The 18,822-nt window shown below is 39.4% G+C and overlaps 1 protein-coding gene across 1 annotated transcript in view; it reads right to left on the reverse strand.

Annotated features, from left to right (window-relative positions):
• Positions 1 to 13,319: 13,319 nt before the first annotated feature.
• Positions 13,320 to 18,822, reverse strand: part of PPA1 (inorganic pyrophosphatase 1) — a gene marked incomplete at its 5' end in the record, with an annotated part of 45,597 nt that continues 40,094 nt past the window's right edge. The window contains 3 exons of the mRNA XM_079696300.1: positions 13,320 to 13,476; positions 14,063 to 14,105; positions 15,231 to 15,300. Coding sequence (XP_079552426.1) covers positions 13,445 to 13,476; positions 14,063 to 14,105; positions 15,231 to 15,300 — 145 coding nt within the window. The 3' untranslated portion in view covers positions 13,320 to 13,444. The remainder of the gene's footprint in view (positions 13,477 to 14,062; positions 14,106 to 15,230; positions 15,301 to 18,822) is intronic.

Below are 18,822 nucleotides of genomic sequence, written 5' to 3' on the forward strand. Positions count from 1 at the left end.
AAGGGGAGTGTTATGTGTGTGTTTTTTAAACTACCCTGTTTGTTCCTAAAATTCAAATGGAAAAATAAACAAGAATAGTCAGAAAACAGGCTCTGAAGAAGAAGAACAATGAGAGGGTTCTAGCACTATCAGATATGAAAACATAGATCCTCAGTAATTAAAACAGTTTGGTACCAGTGCACAAAAAGGCACACAAACCAATGGAATGAAGTACAGATATAAACTCAAATACATGCAGAAATAAAATTAAAGTGGCACCTGGGTAGGGGGAGGGATAAACTGGGAGATTGGGATTGACATATACACACTACTATATATAAAATAGATAACTAATATGGACCTACTGTATAGCACAGGGAACTCTACTCAATACTCTGTAATGACCTATATGGGAATAGAATCTAAAAAAGAGAGGATACGTGTATATATATAACGGATTCACTTTGCTGTACAGCAGAAACTAACACAGCATTGTAAATCAACTATATTCCAATAGAAGTTAATTTTATTTATTTATTTATTTATTTTATTTATTTATTTTTTTGCGGTACGCGGGCCTCTCACTGTTGTGGCCTCTCCCGTTGCGGAGCACAGGCTCCGGACGCGCAGGCTCAGCGGCCATGGCTCATGGGCCCAGCCGCTCTGCGGCACGTGGGATCTTCCGGGACCGGGGCACGAACCCGTGTCCCCTGCATCGGCAGGCAGACTCTCTACCACTGCGCCACCAAGGAAGCCCTATTTTTTTATTTTTTGCCCACACTGCGTGGCATATGGGATCTTAGTTCCCCAGCCAGGGATCGAAGCTGCGCCCCCTGCATCGGAAGCAACGAGTCTTAACCACTGGACCATCGGGGAAGTCCCCCAAAGTTAATTTTAAACAATAAAATTTTAAAAAGATGAAATGGCACCTGGCAACTCCAGCAATACTCAGAGGGGGCTGGATAGGCGAGGTCACCACCTTCCCCCTCCTTTCATCCTGTGGGTCTTCTGCATTGAGTGTGAATCCCGCCCAGACACATTTGAAAGGGGTTGGGCTATGTTCTGAGGCCTCTCACCAGCTTTGACTAAACCAGGGGAACTATGTCCAGAGGGCTTGGAACCCCGGTGTGCACACCTGGAGGCACAAGTTGGCCCTGGTGCAAGTTAATGGTGCAAGTTAATGCGTTGGACTACCGGGCCTTGTTAGAAGCCTGGCTGTAAGATAAGAGGCTTCCAAACCACAAGGATGACTTGGGGGACTCAGGAGGAAGGAGGAAGCACACAGATTCTCAGGAGAGCTGCAAACTTCACGTACCAGCTGGGCAGCCTTGGTCAAGTTGACAAATGTCCCAAACCACAGTGTACTCACCTCTAAAATGGGTGAAAGAGGCATTGTCGTGCACGTAAGCAATTTTTTCAGAGTACGTTTTCAAGAAGTGTTTCAATTATGTGTTTAAAATAAATAAATAATAAAAGGGTTGGGACAGTTGGGTTGTCAAGAAAACCTAAAAGTTGAATTTATAAGTCATATGCCACATCAAGTAAGTTCCAAATGATTCAAAGATATATATGTTTAAAAATGACACCATAAAAGTACTAGAAAAATAGAAAAAAAGCATGGATGAATTCCTTATAATCCTGGAATAGAGAAGGCCTTTCTGGCTATGACTGAAAATCCAGAAGCCATAAAAGAAAAGATTGATAAATTTAACCACAGAAAAATAAAAATATTTTATATGGCAAAACAGCAATAGTGATGACACCATAAACTCAAGACAGATGACGAGAAAAAATATGTGTAATCACATCATTGGCAAGTGAAAAATTGAAAAAGACTTGTTAAAAAAAATAGACAAGGAATCAAACGTTTATCAGGAAAGGAAATACACATGCCTCTTCATCATAATAAACTCATAATACAAATATAATAGATACAGAAAATAATAAAAGTTAATAAATTTAAAGCTCACTGAGATACCATTTTCACCCACCAGGTTGGCAAAAGTCGACCTGTTTATTGGTGGCGAGGCTGTTGTAGAGAGTAGTCAAGGAAGGCCCCACCAAGGTGCCATTTGGACAGGACCTGAAGGACATCTGGGGGTTAAATGTTCCAGGCTGACAGCACAGCATGTGCAGAGGCCTCAAGGAGGAGTGTTCATGGCAGCTTCCAGGAGCAGCTGGGAGGCCAGCATAGCCAGGCAGGGTGAAAAGGGAAGTAGTAGCAGGAGGTGAGGTGAGAAAGGTGTGGGGTAGGTGGTTAAGAATTGGGAAGGTTCTGAGATTTTACCTAATGAGTTAGCCAGGCACACTTCCATGGACACTGGCAAACACGAGACTCCTGGGGCAGAGACAAAGGACTTTATTACCTCAAGCAAAGCATGAGCTTCATGTTTGTGTATTTTGCACTTGCCCCCTCGACAAGTCCTCTGGGGTGATGCAGAGCAGCCTGGGCGGATGCTGCCCATAGAGTGGATTTGCATCACAGCTGAAGAACCCAGAGCTTAGGGAACCCCAGTCTTTCATAATGGACTGCAGGCAAACCTGGCTGACTTTTGACCCAGATGGAGACAGTATTACCCTGGACAGCAGACAAAACTATCCCCTGCCTCAGATGGAGAGTCTCTTCCAAGGCTGTTCTTTATATAAACATCCTTGAAAAGATAGTTGAAATAAAGGCCTCCAGGACCTCTGCTCCAAGAAGTGCAGAAATATAAGAGATTCATAGAGAATTGTCTCCCAACAGGGGCAAATGTTTACAGCCTTGTAGGCCACTGTGAGGACTTTAGACTTTCTTGTGAGTGATCTGGAGATGGAGGGTTTGAGCAGAGGAGTTTTATGTAATTCTTCTCCCCACTCTATTCTTTTCCCCCTATGCATGCTCAACATTAGGTCGACAGGCACTCAGAAACTGAAATGGAGACTGAAAAGCAACTGTGTTAGGTTCTCCAGAGAAAGAGAACCAATAGGATACATAGATTTGTATAAGAGGAGATACATGAAGGAATTGGCTCACTCAGTGATGGAGGCCGAGAAGTCCAACAGGCTTCGATCTGCAAGCTAAAGAGCCAAAAAAGTCGGTGGAATGGTTCAGTCTGACTCTGAAGGCCTGAGAATCGGGGCTAGTGGTGTAAGTCTTGGAGTCTGAAGCTCCTAGAGCAAGGAACTCTGATGTCCAAAGGCAGGAAGGTGGATGTCCCAGCTCAAGAAGAGAGAGAATTTGCCCTTCCTTTGTGTTTTTTTTGTTCCATTTGGGCCTTCAACGGATTGGATGATGCCCGTCGACGTTGGTGAGGGGCACATCTCTTTACTCAATGTACTGAAGCAAATGCTAACCTCTTCCAGAAACACAAGACACACCCAGAAATAATGTGTCACCAGCTATCTGGGTGTTTTTTATTCCTGTCAAGTTGACCCATAAAATTAACCACCTATTGGAATTGTCAACATGGGGGCCATGGGGACCCCCATGCAGTTTCAGGGTAGTAATGGGGATGGATGCTGGACTGGAGTGACCTAAGGAGAGACCGTGAGAGGAGAAAAGGGGGCATTAACCCTGGCCAGTGCCATTAGAAATGTGGCTGTGAAGGAGAGGAGAGACCAGGGAGCCGAAAGGGCATGGATGCTGAAAATTAATGATCTCTTGCTGCATTGAGCGTGGTAAAAACTGGAATACCATCTGTGTTAATACATAAAAATTCATTCAATTCTTGAGAAGAATGTAAATGTCTAGCCTTTTATCAGCTAGAGGATTTCATAAAACGTTGATTAGAAAAATCATTCTGAAAAGCAATCCATCTAAAATTTGAAGAGGTAAAAGTCTTAAGATTTCTAAATGTTTTCCCTTTGATGTAATCTGGAGTGCAATTAGGAAAAAACCTTAATTCTTCTTAAACTAATTGTATGTTTCCTAGTTTGTGCACTGTTGGTGGGAATGTAAAATGGTGCAGCCTCTATGGAAATCAATACGGGGGTTGCTCAAAAATAGGAAATAGAATTATCATATAATCCAGCAATTCTACTTCTGGGTATATAACCCACAGAATTGAAAACAGGGTCTCAAAGGGATATTTGTATACTGATGTTCACAGCAGCAGTGTTCACAACAGCCAAGAGGTGGAAGCAACCCATGTGTCCATCAATGGATAAATGGATAAACAAAATGTGATATATACATACAATGGATATTATCCAGCCTTAAAAAGGAAGGAAATTCTGATACATTCTACAACATGAATGAGCTTGGGGGACATGCTAAGTGAAATAAGCCAGTCACAAAAAGACAAATACTAAATGATTCCACTTATTCTAGGTACCTAGAGTTCTCAACTTCCTAGAGACAGAAAGTAGAATGGTGCTTGCCATGGCCTGGGAGGGGGCGGAAATGGGGAATTGTTTAATGGTTATAAAGTTTCAGTTCTGCAAGATGAAAAGAATTTTGGAGATCTGTTGCACAACATTGTGAATGTACTTAACACTACTAAACTATACAGTACACTTAAAAATGGTTAAGATGGTAAATTTATGTTATGTGTATTTTACGACAATTAAAAAAAACAGGGGGGCTTCCCTGGTGGCGCAGTGGTTGAGAGTCCGCCTGCCGATGCAGGGGACCGGTCCGGGAAGATCCCACATGCCCCGGAGCGGCTGGGCCCGTGAGCCATGCCCGCTGATCCTGCGCGTCCGGAGCCTGTGCTCCGCAACGGGAGAGGCCACCGCGTACCGCAAAAAACAAAACAAAACAAAACAAAACAAAACAGGGGACTTCCCTGGCGGTCCAGTGGTTAAGAATCTGCCTTCCAATGCAGGGGACATGGGTTCCATCCCTGGTCAGGGAACTAAGATCCCACATGCCGCGGGGCAACTAAGCCCACGTGCCGCAACTACTGAGCCCGCACACCACAACAAAAGAGCCCGTGTGCCACAACAAAGATCCCGAGTGTTGCAACTAAGACCTGATGCAGCCAAATAAATAAAAATAAATATTAAAAAAAAATTTTAAAAAAACAAGAAAAGTTTTTGGTTTCCCTTGGCACCTCCAGCACCTTCATCTTTCTATGCCTGGTGTGTTTTGGCATTTCCATTTTCTGAAGGGTTATTCTCATCCTTGCCAACATCGACTTTTCCCCTTTTCTCTCTCTCTTTTTAAAAAAAAGTATTTATTTATTTATTTGGGTGCGCCAGGTCTTAGTTGCAGCACGCAGGATCTTCATTGCCACGTGTGGGATCTTCATTGCGGCATGCGGGATCTTCAGTTGCAGCATGCATATGGGATCTAGTTTCCTGACCAGGGATTGAACCCGGACCCCCTGCATTGGGAGCATGGAGTCTTAGCCACTGTGCCGCCAGGGAAGTCCCTCCACTTTTCTCTTTGGGTCCCTACTCTCCATTCTTTACAGGGGTCTTTTCAGGCTTGGGCTCTGGCTTTGGAGGCACAGGTTTAGCAGCTACTCTTGTATCTATTCATATTACAGGGTTAACCCAGCACCCACAACATACTCCCTTAATATTAGTAGAATAATTAATAATAGTTCTTAATTTAAAAACATTGGTCGAGGTCCCCAAGAAGCATTAAGGATGCAACAAAATAAAGATTCTTTCCTTACATTGCAGAAATTCCAACCCCCTCCATACGTGCAAAAAAGGAAAAGAAAAGAAGCCTGAATGTGGAAGCTTTACAAAATTTTTGACTATTTTGAATATTGAATTAGAGTTCTCAGGGAAGTCCAAAATATACATTTTAGTTTGTGAATACCCAGTTATAGTGATATTTTGCTACATATTTATTTCCCTTTAGGAAGCAATGAAAGAATTTGTATTTTTTAGATTAATTCATTCAATATTTATGAAGTACATACTATATGTGAGGACATATGCTAGGTGCTCATAATACAGAGAGGAACAGAAGAGATAGGGTCCCTGCCCTCATGAGTCTTGCAGTCCAGTGGTACTTGGAAATCATCTCCTAGATTTTTAATGGCTCCACTGGAGGGCGCTCTAGCACATCCAGAGAGCCCTGGACCCTGCTTTGGAAGCCACTACACCACTTTGTACTCCCCTCCACTGCCTCCTATAGGGCCACCCAGCAAATGCTTGTGGAACATGTTCAAATGGCATATCACACCATGACCATTCCAGTATTTATAGAGGAGTCATGCATTCAATAAATATGCTTGAATATTTCCTAATGAGAAGGGTATGGTGGGGAGGGGTAGATATTATCAAACAGCATTGCAGATCACCAGGATTCCTTGAATACTTCTGTACCCATTACGGAAATAAGATAATAGTTCTTTCCAGTTTTAAAAACTGTTGGTGCCTCTCGAGGGCCTCTTAAAGTCCAGGGTCTCCTTAGCAAGGCCTTTCATTATCTGATCCTTGCCTACCTTTCTTGCCTGGCCCCCTTCTATTCTCCAACTTGTAATCAGCATCCCAGCTACCTACAACACATTAGATTTCAGGAACATGTCTCATGGAGTGGATTAAGAATATGTGTTCAACAATACATCTGTATTATCTTTACACCAGTTTAAAAGAATTAGGTAGCATCTATAAAATCATGAAATTTCAAAATGTATATAACTATGATCCCATACGTACTTAAAAAATACTAAATTGTATATTTATATTCAGATAAATGTGTGTAAAAGCATAGAGAAAAATCAAGAAAGATTCATACTGAACTGATAGTGGTTAATCTCTAAGAAGGGAGTAGGATTGACAGCAAGCAAGGAGGACTTTATCTGTAATTTTTGAATTTTTAACATATTAAAATTTGTGTATCTTCTTTGGAGAAATGTCTATTTAAGTCTTCCACCCATTTTTTGATTGGGTTTTTTTTTTATATTGAGCTGCTTGCATATTTTGGAGATTAATCCTTTGTCAGTTGCTTCATTTGCAAATATTTTCTCCTCATGCACTGTTGGTGGGAATGTAAATTGATACAGCCACTGTGGAAAACAGTATAGAGGTTCCTTAAAAAACTAAAAATAGAACTACCATATGACCCAGCAATCCCACTAGTGGGCATATACCCAGAGAAAACCATAATTCAAAAAGACACACACACCCCAATGTTCATAGCAGCATTATTTACAATAACCAGGACATGGAGGCAACCTAAATGTCCACCAACAGAGGAATCAATAAAGATGTGGTACATATAACAATGGAATATTAGTCAGCCATAAAAAGGAATGAAATTGGGTCATTTGTAGAGATGTGGATGGATCTAGAGAGTGTCATACAGAGTGAAGTAAGTCAGAAAGAGAAAAACAAATATCGTATATTAACGCATATATGTGGAATCTAGAAAAATAGTATATATGATCTTATTTGCAAAGCAGAAATAGAGACAGAGATGTAGAGAACAAATGTATGGATACCAAGGGGGAAGAGGGAATGGAAGGAATTGGGAGATTAGGGCTGACACATATACACTATTGATACTATGTATAAAATAGATAACTAATGAGACCATACTGTATAGCACAGGGAACTCTACTTAATGTACTGTGGTGACCTAAATGGGAAGGAAATCCAAAAAAGAGGGGATATATATATATATGTATAGCTGATTCATTTTGCTGTATGGTAGAAACTAACACAACATTGTAAAGCAATTATACTCCAAAAAAATTAATTTTAAAAATTTTGTGTAATTTTAAAAACAAATAAAATACATTAAATAAATCAACAATACATTAAAAGGATCATACACCATCATCAAGTGGGATTTATCCCTGGGATGCAAGATGGTTCAACATCCACAAATCAGTCAGTGTGATGCATCACAGTAACAAATTACAGAATGAAAATCATATGATTGTCTCAATAGATGCAGAAAAAGCTTTTGACAAAATTCAACATCCATTTATGCTAAAAATTCTCAACAAAGTCAGTATACAGTGAACATAATAAAGGCCATATATGATAATAAAGGCCATAATAAAGGCCATATGTGATAAACCTACGGCCAACATCTGTAGGTTTATCTGAACATAATAAAGGCCACATATGATAAACTTACAGCCAGCATTAAACTCAATGGTGAAAAGCTGAAAGCATTTCCTCTAAGATGAGGAACAGGACAAGGATGCCCACGAGATGAAGCACACAGAGCCTATAGCACAGGGCCTGACACTTAGGAAGTGTTCACAAATGGGCGCTATTATCATTTGCTGCTGTTGCTGTGATAGATGTTTGCTGGGTTATTGCATGCTGATCATAACTACAACCCCATGAGAAATTTTTCCTGATCTCTGAAATTTACGACTAGAGCAGTGGTTTCAAACATAGGCGATGTTAGAATCACCTGGGGAACTGGTTAAAAAGTAGATTCCAGGGCTCAGTCCCTCCCAGTCCTTATTCTGTATGTCTAAAGTATATATAATATATATACACATGTGTATATCCATATATAAGTATATATATTATATATATCATGTTACATATATATGTATATATATGTAACATATATATGATATATATATAACATATATACACATATGTACACATATATATATATAGAGAGAGAGAGAGAGAGAGAGAAGCCCCCTGCCACTAGCTGTGCTGAGCACTGTCCACTGGTGTCCTTCTCCTACTTCATTTGATTTTCTTTAAAAAAATTTAAAATTTTATACATGATTTTAGAAAAACAATTCAAAGAGCATAGAAACTTACAGGCTTCCCTGGTGGCACAGTGGCTAAGAATCCACCTGCCAATGCAGGGGACATGGGTTCGAGCCCTGGTCCGGGAAGATCCCACATGCCACGGAGCAACTAAGCCCGTGCGCCACAACTACTGAGCCTGCACTCTACAGCCCGCGAGCCACAACCACTGAGCCTGTGTGCCACAACTACTGAAGCCCTCGTGCCTAGAGCCCACGCTTCACAACAAGAGAAGCCACCGCAATGAGAAGCCTGGGCGCTGCAGCGAAGAGTAGCCCCCGCTCGCCTCAACTAGAGAAAGCCCGCACACAGCAACGAAGACCCAACACAACCAAAAAGAAAAACAAATAAATAAATTTAAAAAAAAAAAGAGCATAGGAGCTTACAAAGTGGAAGGAAACTCCATGGGCCTGACTTCTTCCGCACGTAACTCATTCCCACTCCCTGAGATAACCATTGTTGGCTGTGGTTTATTTTTGTTTGTCTGTCCCCAGAAATTGTCTATACCCATACAAGCATATCCATTAATGTGTCTCTTTCCCCACAGTGCTCCCTTTGTAAAAACACAAATAGCATCATAGGATAGAGCAGGGATTGGCAAATGGTTTTGGTAAAGGGTCAAATAGTAAATATTTTTGACTTTGCAGGTCATGTGGTCTCTATCCCAACTACTAAATTCTCTCTTCATTGTAGCTGGAAGGCAGTCACAGCAATTCATAAATGAACGGGTGTGACTGTGTTCCAATAAAGTGTTTTTACCAAACCTCTGGCAGGCTGGATTTGGCCCACAGGCCATAGCTGGCAGCTATAGAGTACTACAACTTTTTCTCTTTTCACTTAGGTATTTTGAACATCTTTTCCTTATCAGCCCATGCAGTGACTTCATTGACTGCTACATGTACGAATATTTAGCCATTCCTCAACTGGACTGCTAGATATTTTTCCAGGTTTTGCTATACTTAACAAAGCTGCCATAGGCTGTGTGCCCGGTTGACTATTCTTAGTTAACTAGAATGAATTCTTAGAGCAGAATTGCTGACTCAAAGTATAAAGACAAATTTAAAATTTTGATAGAGATTGCCAAATTGCTCTCAGGCTTTTTTAAAAATTCAGATTGCCACATACCCTTGTGGTGTTCATTGCTTAATCTTATTTCTGGCAAATATTTTCTGTTAAAGATTTTGTAATAACTAAGGGAAAGATCCCAAAGAGAGACAGAGGGAGCAATAAACTCTGTGGCAATCGACTCAATAACTCTTCAGTAAATACTTGCTATCATGAAGCAATTCGCACAGCATTCTTGTCAGTGTAAAGGCAAATTCCCTTTGGCCTAGACTCCCAGAAAGCAGTAAGGGCAGCTGTTCTAAATGTAAAGAACATTCTGTGCAAAAGCACAATATAAGCCCTTACGTAGCAAATATGCTGATTAGATAGGACATAATTGCCATTACAGCTGCAGCACATGCAGGCCTGGGCTCAGGGATGGTGAAAATGAATTTTGAATTTCTAATTGGAGTTCTCATTCGGACCCTTTCTACAACTGGGCCAACGCTTCAGATTCCCTTACCTGAAAAATTGTATTGATCATGCAGTGTTGCTGAGATTACATTTAAAATTTTTTTTTAATTTAATTTTTATTTTATACTGGAGTGTAGTTGATTTACAATGTTGTGTTACTTTCAGGTGTACAGCAAAGTGATTCACTTATACATATATCCATTCTTTTTCAGATTATTTTCCCATATAGGTTATTACAGAATACTGAGTAGAGTTTCCTGTGCTGTACAGTAGGTCATTGTTGATTATCTGTTTTATATATAATAGTGTGTATATGTTAATCCCAAACCCCTAATTTATCCCTCCCCTCCACCTTTCCCCTTTGGTAACCATAAGTTTGTTTTCCAAGTCTGAGTCTGTTTCTGTTTTGTAAATAAGTTCATTTGTATCATTTTTTTAGATTCCACATATAAGTGATAACATATGATGTTTGTCTTTCTCTGTCTGACTTACTTCACTTAGTATGATAATCTGTAGGTCCATCCATGTTGCTGCAAATGGCATTATTTCATTGTTTTTTTATGGCTGAGTAATATTCCATTGTATAAATGTACCACATCTTTATCCATTCCTCTGTCAATGGACATTTAGGTTGCTTCCATACCTTGGCTGTTATAAATACTGCTGCAGTGAACACTGGGGTGCACGTATCTTTTTTTTTTTTATAGGAAGAACCATTGTGTCATATACTTAATTTTTTTATTTATTTATTTTATTTTTCAGTTTATTTATTTTATTTTTTAAATTTTTTGGCTGCGTTGGGTCTTCATTGCTGTGCACAGGCTTTCTCTAGCTGTGGCGAGCGGGGGCTACTCTTTGTTGCAGTGAGTGGGCTTCTTGTTGCGGAGCACAGGCTCTAGGTGCGCGGGCTTCAGTAGTTGCAGCACGTGCACTCAGTAGTTGTGGCTCGTGGGCTCTAGAGCACAGGCTCAGTAGTTGTGGTGCACAGGCTCAGTTGCTCCGTGGCATGTGGGATCTTCTCGGACCAGGGCTCGAACACGTGTCCCCTGCATTGGCAGGTGGATCCTTAACCACTGCACTATCAGAGAAGCCCTGACTGATGTTCGTATTTTTTTCTTTTTGGCCGTGCCACACAGCCTGTGGTTCCCAGACTAGGGATTGAATCCAGGCCCATGGCAGTGAAAGCACAGTCCTAACCACTGGACCCCAGGGAATTCTTTCCCCTGATGTCCTTATAAGGGGAAATTTGGAAACAAGCACACAGGGGGAACACCTTGTGTACATTAGGGTTATGCTGCCACAAGCCAGGAACTATCAAAAGCAGGGAGAGGCCTGGAACAGATCCTTCCCAATAGCCTTCAGAGGGAGCATGGGCCTGCTGATACCTGGATCTCGGACTTCTAGCTTCCAGAACAGTGAGGCAATACATTTCTCTTGTTTAGCCCATCCAGTTTGTGGTACTTGGTTATGGTTGCCTAGCAAGTGAATACAAGAGTATTTTACATTTCTTACCTGAACAGAGGAGCGGAAGCTTTCTACAGAGGATCTCATACAGGAGAACTATTGCTGACATTTCTTCTGACTAGTGTTCTATCCTCTTTCCTTTCCATAAATTTGGGCGGATGATTCCTATTTATTGGACCAATACTTGTGAAGCTCCCCACTTTGTACAGTCTTTCATTAGAAAACACATTTCTTATCCTAACAAATCACTTCAGAAATCATATATTACAATGACTGGGGCAGCATTTAAAAACAGAACTTATGAAAGGAATAAGAGAAATATTACTAAAATCTGAATGCTGATGTTTCTGGTCCTGGACCAGACAAGAAGGCATAGACATGTTTTTCCTACTTCTCCTGCTAAGCACAGCTATGAACCCTGGAGATGACAAGACACAACCAAGAACTCTGAAAGGTGCTAAGAAGGCAAGCTGGTTTGGGCCCCCAGGACCAGAGAACAGCAGTGACAGGGCACATGCATCCTACCACCACCAGGAGGAGGAGAAGAGTCCTTCCCAAACCCTAACCTAGCAACAGAAGGCAGTCCAGATAGGCTCATTCCTCCACCTCCCCCATAGGGAATGGGGATCCCTCTGGTGGGCACGACACTACCTGGCAAAGGGGCTCATTGGGAGCCCAGGCAGAAATAAACAACCAGGGAGGCACTCTCCTTCCCCACAAGGCCTGAGACTCCCCTTTTCCACCAAGAGTTACCTAGGTAGGCGGGTGAGCTGAGCCTGAGGGAGAAATCCAGCTATAATGGGTAGACCAGTTCAGGAAGCTTCTTTATCCCTGTAGCCTAAGACTCTCCTCCTCTACCAAGAGATACTCAGTCCCCTCAGGCAGCACCAGCAGGAACCAACAGAAGCCCCAGTGGCACCAGATAAACCAAGCTGACCAAAATAACACTGCAAAGCTGCTGAAAATTAAACTGCCATTGAAACCACAGTCCACAAAAGCAGGCCAAGATCCATGTGCTAACCCTAAATAGGGTGATGCCTGCTAAAAGATTTAAATGGATCCTAGTGTCTCCTAACATAACAGACAAAATGTCTAGGATATTATTAACAATCACCCATCATACCAACAACCAAGAAAATCACAACTTGATTGAGAAAACAGTCAGTGGATGCCAACACTGACCTGAGATTATAGAGCTAAATCAGTAGACGGGCTAGGATTAAAAACGCAGGTCTGCACAGCTCCAAAGCCACGAATTTAATCACAAAACGATCTTGGCTGATGGCTCACAGTGGGATGATAGTAATTAGGTAAGAGTATAGTGTCAAGACTGCTGTAAATATAAGGGATTTCATTTTCAGGTGCCTACAAAAAAAGTCAGTTTTAGTCTAATAAATAAAAGTGAATTATAAGATCATTCACAGAAAACAAATACCAAACAGCACCCAAGCCTGCTTGGTAGTGTTAGGCTTCAGATTAAAATAAAAATATCATAAACCAAGTTTCAATAAAATAATTTTATTTCCTAACACATGGCAAACATATACATCCAATACATACTTATCTTGGACATTTATTCACAGATGGCTTCCAAACTACAACTGTCTTGATATTTAAGCAGGAACTAAAAGTTATCTTAGTTGATATGAAAGATGCTTTTAGATGGATAACAGTATGGATATATTGGATTGGTCACAGCAGAATTTGATTGATTAGTTCTATAAATTTAAAGCTTGGAAAAGTTACTACTTTTGCATCTAATGCTTTCAGATGAAAAGGATGCAGCAATATCAGCTTGTATTCCAGAGAAATGTCCTTAGTTTTTCTGGTGATGGAACCACTTATCCACTGTAGTCAGGGAAAAGAAAAAATTAGAATCCCTGTTAGAAATCAAAATTACACCCAACATATAACAATAAATAATATGTTTGCTTTAATGTATCCTCCTATGAATTACATTAAAACAAACCTACATACATGCAAAGCTTCACTACAGCAAAAACAGGTAATTTACCAGTGTTTTCTTTTGGGCTTCTTTACTCTTGATGCTGATCCTATGGACATGCAATTCTCACCAGAAGAACCTTACAGAGAATTCTAACATCTAAAGGTGGAAAGAACTGTTTCCTGGGTGAAGCAGCCTGGGGCCAGATGGGGACGAAGAGCCCAGCCTCCTCCGACCTCCACAAGGCATCTACCAGGAACTCCGAGAACAGTGGGTCATGGTCATGCTGTCACAGGGGTGGCCCTAAAGGTGGTATGTACAGCCATTTTTCTTCCCACATATGCTACAGAACTCTAAAAATGCTTCTTCTTCCCATCCTTCTCTTTCTCTGTATGTATGTGGTATGTAAGATGTATCTATAGATATAGATGTAATTTTCCCACACATATGCATAATGTTTAATGTAATTTTACTAGATATAGATCTTACCATCTGTTGGTATTGTGCAGGCAGACTCACATGGTGGTGGTAACTAAAATAAAATGTTAAAATGTATTAGTCTAATCCCAGAAAAAGAATAAGCTAAAAAAGTATACTGATACAAAAATTAAAAGGAATCTAAACAGAAGACAACCATCCCAATTTTTAGGTCCTAAAAATAATTTACAATAGATAGTAACAATGCAGAGCTTGCTCTACTGCTAAGAAGTGCTAACAAATTCAAACCTCTTACCTTTTAATGACATACAGGAGAATAAATAATAAAAATAAATTTGTTACAGCAGAAACTAACACAACATTGTAAAACAACTATACTCCAATAAAAAAAACCCTGCTTTTTGAAATAAAGAATTAAAAAACCAACATATGTATATATAAAGGTTTTATATATACACACATATATATAAAATGTAGGCAGAATGTTCTCATTGAAAAGTTATGATTGTTAACCAATGGCTTTTCCCTTCCAATTTATCTTATTCATCTCAACTTTGTCAAAATTCATATATAAATAAAAATAAATCTAAATATATTGCCTTCATCATTAAATTGTCCTTTTCCCTTGTATTACCCTGTTTACAAGGCTGTAAAGTCAGACCTCATTTTCATTTGTTTTCCTTATTTAATATTGTAAATAAGAATAATTTTAGACAATCTTCAGTCTTTAGGTTAATACAAATCAGATCATTAAAAATAATACAAAAACAAAATTATTTCTTTGATGGACAGTTTACTTCCTCACATGAAATTCTCCTCTAGGACTATAAACCACTCCTGCAATGGTACCTGAAATTTGGTAACTTTCTCATTCCTTGCTATGACCAAGTCAAGTAAGTTCCCATTGGTACTTTTGTGAAAAAATGGCTTATGATAAGTACCCAGGCACTTGGGTTACTTAGAACATTCTGGAGTCATTTTGATTTTTACAAATTGTCCTACTTTGTTATCTGCCCAATATAGTGTTGACTAGGACCCTCCTCAGGTTTCCCCTCAGTCAAATGTCTTCTTGTATTTATGGCTTGTAATTTCAAGATCTCACATTGTAATATGTGTACAGGACATCCTCAAATATTTATTGAAGGTACTTTCCCTCCCCATTCAACACCATATTTTTTGGCCACCAGGCATGTTCTTTTTCAAGGAAACCTTTACTTACAGCATCCACAATGGCTTTGGCAGCATCAGGATCACACTGGAAGGGGCTCTCAAACACTGTTGTATTCATGCTATTAAATAAAGGAAAGTTGTCATGAGTCACAGTAACAAAAACTTCTCTCTTATTAAAACTCTCTCTTGTTAAAAATAACAAGTTGAAGGTGGTAGGCCAGATGAGATTCAAGTCTGGCTTAGTTGAAAGCTTTCTCACCTATATTAAATATTCTAATTACTTAATATACAGCTATTCTTGTGGTCAATTTTACTCAAATCCCTTAACAAGTTCACATTTTAAAGTATGTGATTGAATGCAGTGTAATTCTCAATGAAAGAGCTAAGATGCAAATGAAAATGACAAACATATCTTTCCTAATTAGATAAAATGAAAAAAACAAAAAACAAAAGAATCCGGTTTCTGTCAGTATTGACATCTGAGACAGACACTCCTGGAAGGAGTAACACCTGGTTCAATATTCCTGAAAAATAACCTGGTAAAATGTGTCCACAACAAAATAAAAAAAGAAAAAGTAAGAGAAAAAAATTAAAAAAAAACAAAAAAATGTGTCTAAAACCTTTTAAAAAGCACATACTCTTTGATAGATAAATTCTATATCTCGGAACTCAGAGACTTAAACTATGATGTACAAAGATGTTCAACATACACGATTTCACTATTGGTAAGAGTGAAAACTTGGAAGTAACCAAAATGTCCAACAACAGGGATGACTAAAAATGATTTATCCATGAGATGGGAGTATTACACAGATGGAATGTTATATAGTATAAAAGTATTATATTCTTAATGACATGAGAAATGCTTATAGTGTTAACTTTTTTAAACCATAAAACAAATTGTATATACAATATGATCCTAATTATTTTTGAAAATATTATACTTATACACAAAGGACTGTAAAAAGAAAAAACTCTAAATGTTAATAAGAGTATCTATGGAAAAATTGTGATTAAAATGATTTTTTAAAAACTGTTTTTGGTTAACTATAGTTCAAAATTTCCTATGTATTAAATTATTGTGTTTTATAACATGGGTATGATCAGAAATATTCTATTAAAATGAAAAAGAAATATCTTCAGTTACCTGCCACTTTACATGCATTAAGCCCATTTCCATAGAAATAATAGGACACCACAAAATAGAGAAGTTATTAAAAGCAAAGTCTCATGATTGTACATTTTCACACAAATGTGTAAGTGTGCTCAGTTTTTCTTATGTTTGTGGAGAGACAATGTTTGCATTTTACAGGACATTATCCTGACTTACAGAAGATCCTGAGAATTATTTTTACATTAGGATTTTCTCATAATCAGAAAAAAATCTTACTACCCAGATAAACTGACATTTATAAAAAAAAAAGTAATACACATATATAGTTAGAAAATTCAGAAAGTCACAAATTGAAAGCCTCTCTCCCTTCCATCTCCAAATGGTTGTCTCCAAAGGCAATCATTATCTATAGCTCTTGTTTCCCTCCAGAAAAAAAATTTAAATATAAACAGATGCTGGGGGGGGTGTGTGTATCTCACCTTGCATAAATGGGATCATACTAAATATACTACTATGGACTTTGCTTTTCTCACTTAATATATTTTGGTCGTCTTTCCTTATCAACATAGAACTTTTTTTTTTTTTTTACTCTGACATATACTGTTCTGTTATATGGATGTGCTTAACCATTACATTTTTGTTGTTTCTAACTTTTTGCTATTATAAATGACACTGCAATGAACATCCTTATACATAAATCTTTTGGGACCATATCTATAGGATACATTCCTAGCAGTGGTTCTACAAAGAAATACATGCATTTAAAATTTTGGGCTGAATATTGTCAAATTGCCCTTCACAAAGGTTGTACCCATTTAAACTCTCACCAACTAGATAGATAGATAGATAGATAGATAGATAGACAGATAGATATAGTGATATTCTTGCCATCCCCGCTATCATTTAATTTTTAAAATTTTTGCAGGGCTTCCCTGGTGGTGCAGTGGTTGAGAGTCCGCCTGCCAATGCAGGGGACACGGGTTCGTGCCCCGGTCTGGAAAGATCCCACATGCCGCGGAGCGGCTGGGCCCGTGAGCCATGGCCGCTGGGCCTGCGCGTCCGGAGCCTGTGCTCCGCAACGGGAGAGGCCACAACAGTGAGAGGCCCGCGTACCGCAAAAAAAAAAAAAAAAAAAAAAAAAAATTTGCAAAGCTACTGGGGGATAACACTATCTTTCTGAGCTGCATTTTAAATTATAAAATGAGGACTTCTGTGGTGGCGCAATGGTTAAGAATCCACCTGCCAATGCAGCGGACACAGGTTCAATCTCTGGTCTGAGAAGATCCCACATGCTGCGGAGCAACTAAGCCCATGTGCCACAACTACTGAGCCTGCACTCTAGAGCCCACGTGCTGCACCTACTGAGCCCGCGTGCTGCAACTACTGAAGCCCACACGCCTAGAGCCCATGCTCTGCAAAGAGAAGCCACCGCAATGAGAAGCCTGCGCACCGCAACTAACAGTAGCCCCCGCTCGCCACAACTAGAGAAAGCCCGCGCACAGCAACAAAGACCCAACGCGGCCAAAAAAAGGAAAAAGAATAAACTAATTCCACTACGAATGAAATAAACAAATCCTGAAAGAATTTATTTAAAAAAATTATAAAATGAGCCTGTACATCCTCTTATATGTAAATTTTCTTTTTTATCTGTTCCTCTCCTTCTATTGAATTATTCTTTTTCTTATCAATTTGAATAAGCTATTTATAAATTAAGGAATTTAGCCCTCTGTCGTGTTGTTTAAGCAGAAACTGGGAAAAATTGTCCCTGATACATAAAAAAAATAATACCACAAGTAAATCTTTCTTTTAAGGATTTTGAGTTTGTCTTCTGTTTGGAAAGGTCTTCCCTACTACAAGCTAATGAATAAATTCACCTATACTTTTTCTAGAACTTTCTCACATTACAATTTATCTGTCTGGAATTAAATGCTGATGTAAGACTAGGGTTACAAACCCTAGTTTTCAGCCAGCACCCAGTTAACATGTGGATATAAAGTAGTTGGAGGTAAGAACACTGGTGCTGGGTTGCTTGCACAGGGCACTCGTGGAGCACCTGCCTGCTTACAGCACCTTTCCAAAATTAAACGGCCACAGCCATGAGGGTGGTTGCCAGTGTGTATATCTGGCATAAGGAATGTAAGGAGCGAGATAGAGATCTAGTCTTATTTTCTTCCTAAACAGGCAGTTGGTCCAAACCACTCATTTAAAATATCTTCTTTATTATAAATTGAATTCCCATACATCTTTAGGTCTACTTTAGGTCTATCAAACTCTAATAGAACTGAATAATTTGACTTTCTTCTTCAGTACCAAATTCTTAGTAAAACAATATTACTAAACAGTACCAAAATAATTAACACTCTTCCTCACCACTACTACCCTTACTTTTTTTTTTTTTTTTTTTTTTTTTTTTTTTTTGCGATACGCGGGCCTCTCACTGTTGTGGCCTCTCCCATTGCGGAGCACAGGCTCCGGATGCGCAGGCCCAGCAGCCATGGCTCACGGGCTCAGCCACTCCGCGGCATGT

Source organism: Hyperoodon ampullatus, assembly GCF_949752795.1.
Source record: "Hyperoodon ampullatus genome assembly, chromosome: 1".
NCBI lineage: Eukaryota > Metazoa > Chordata > Mammalia > Artiodactyla > Ziphiidae > Hyperoodon > Hyperoodon ampullatus.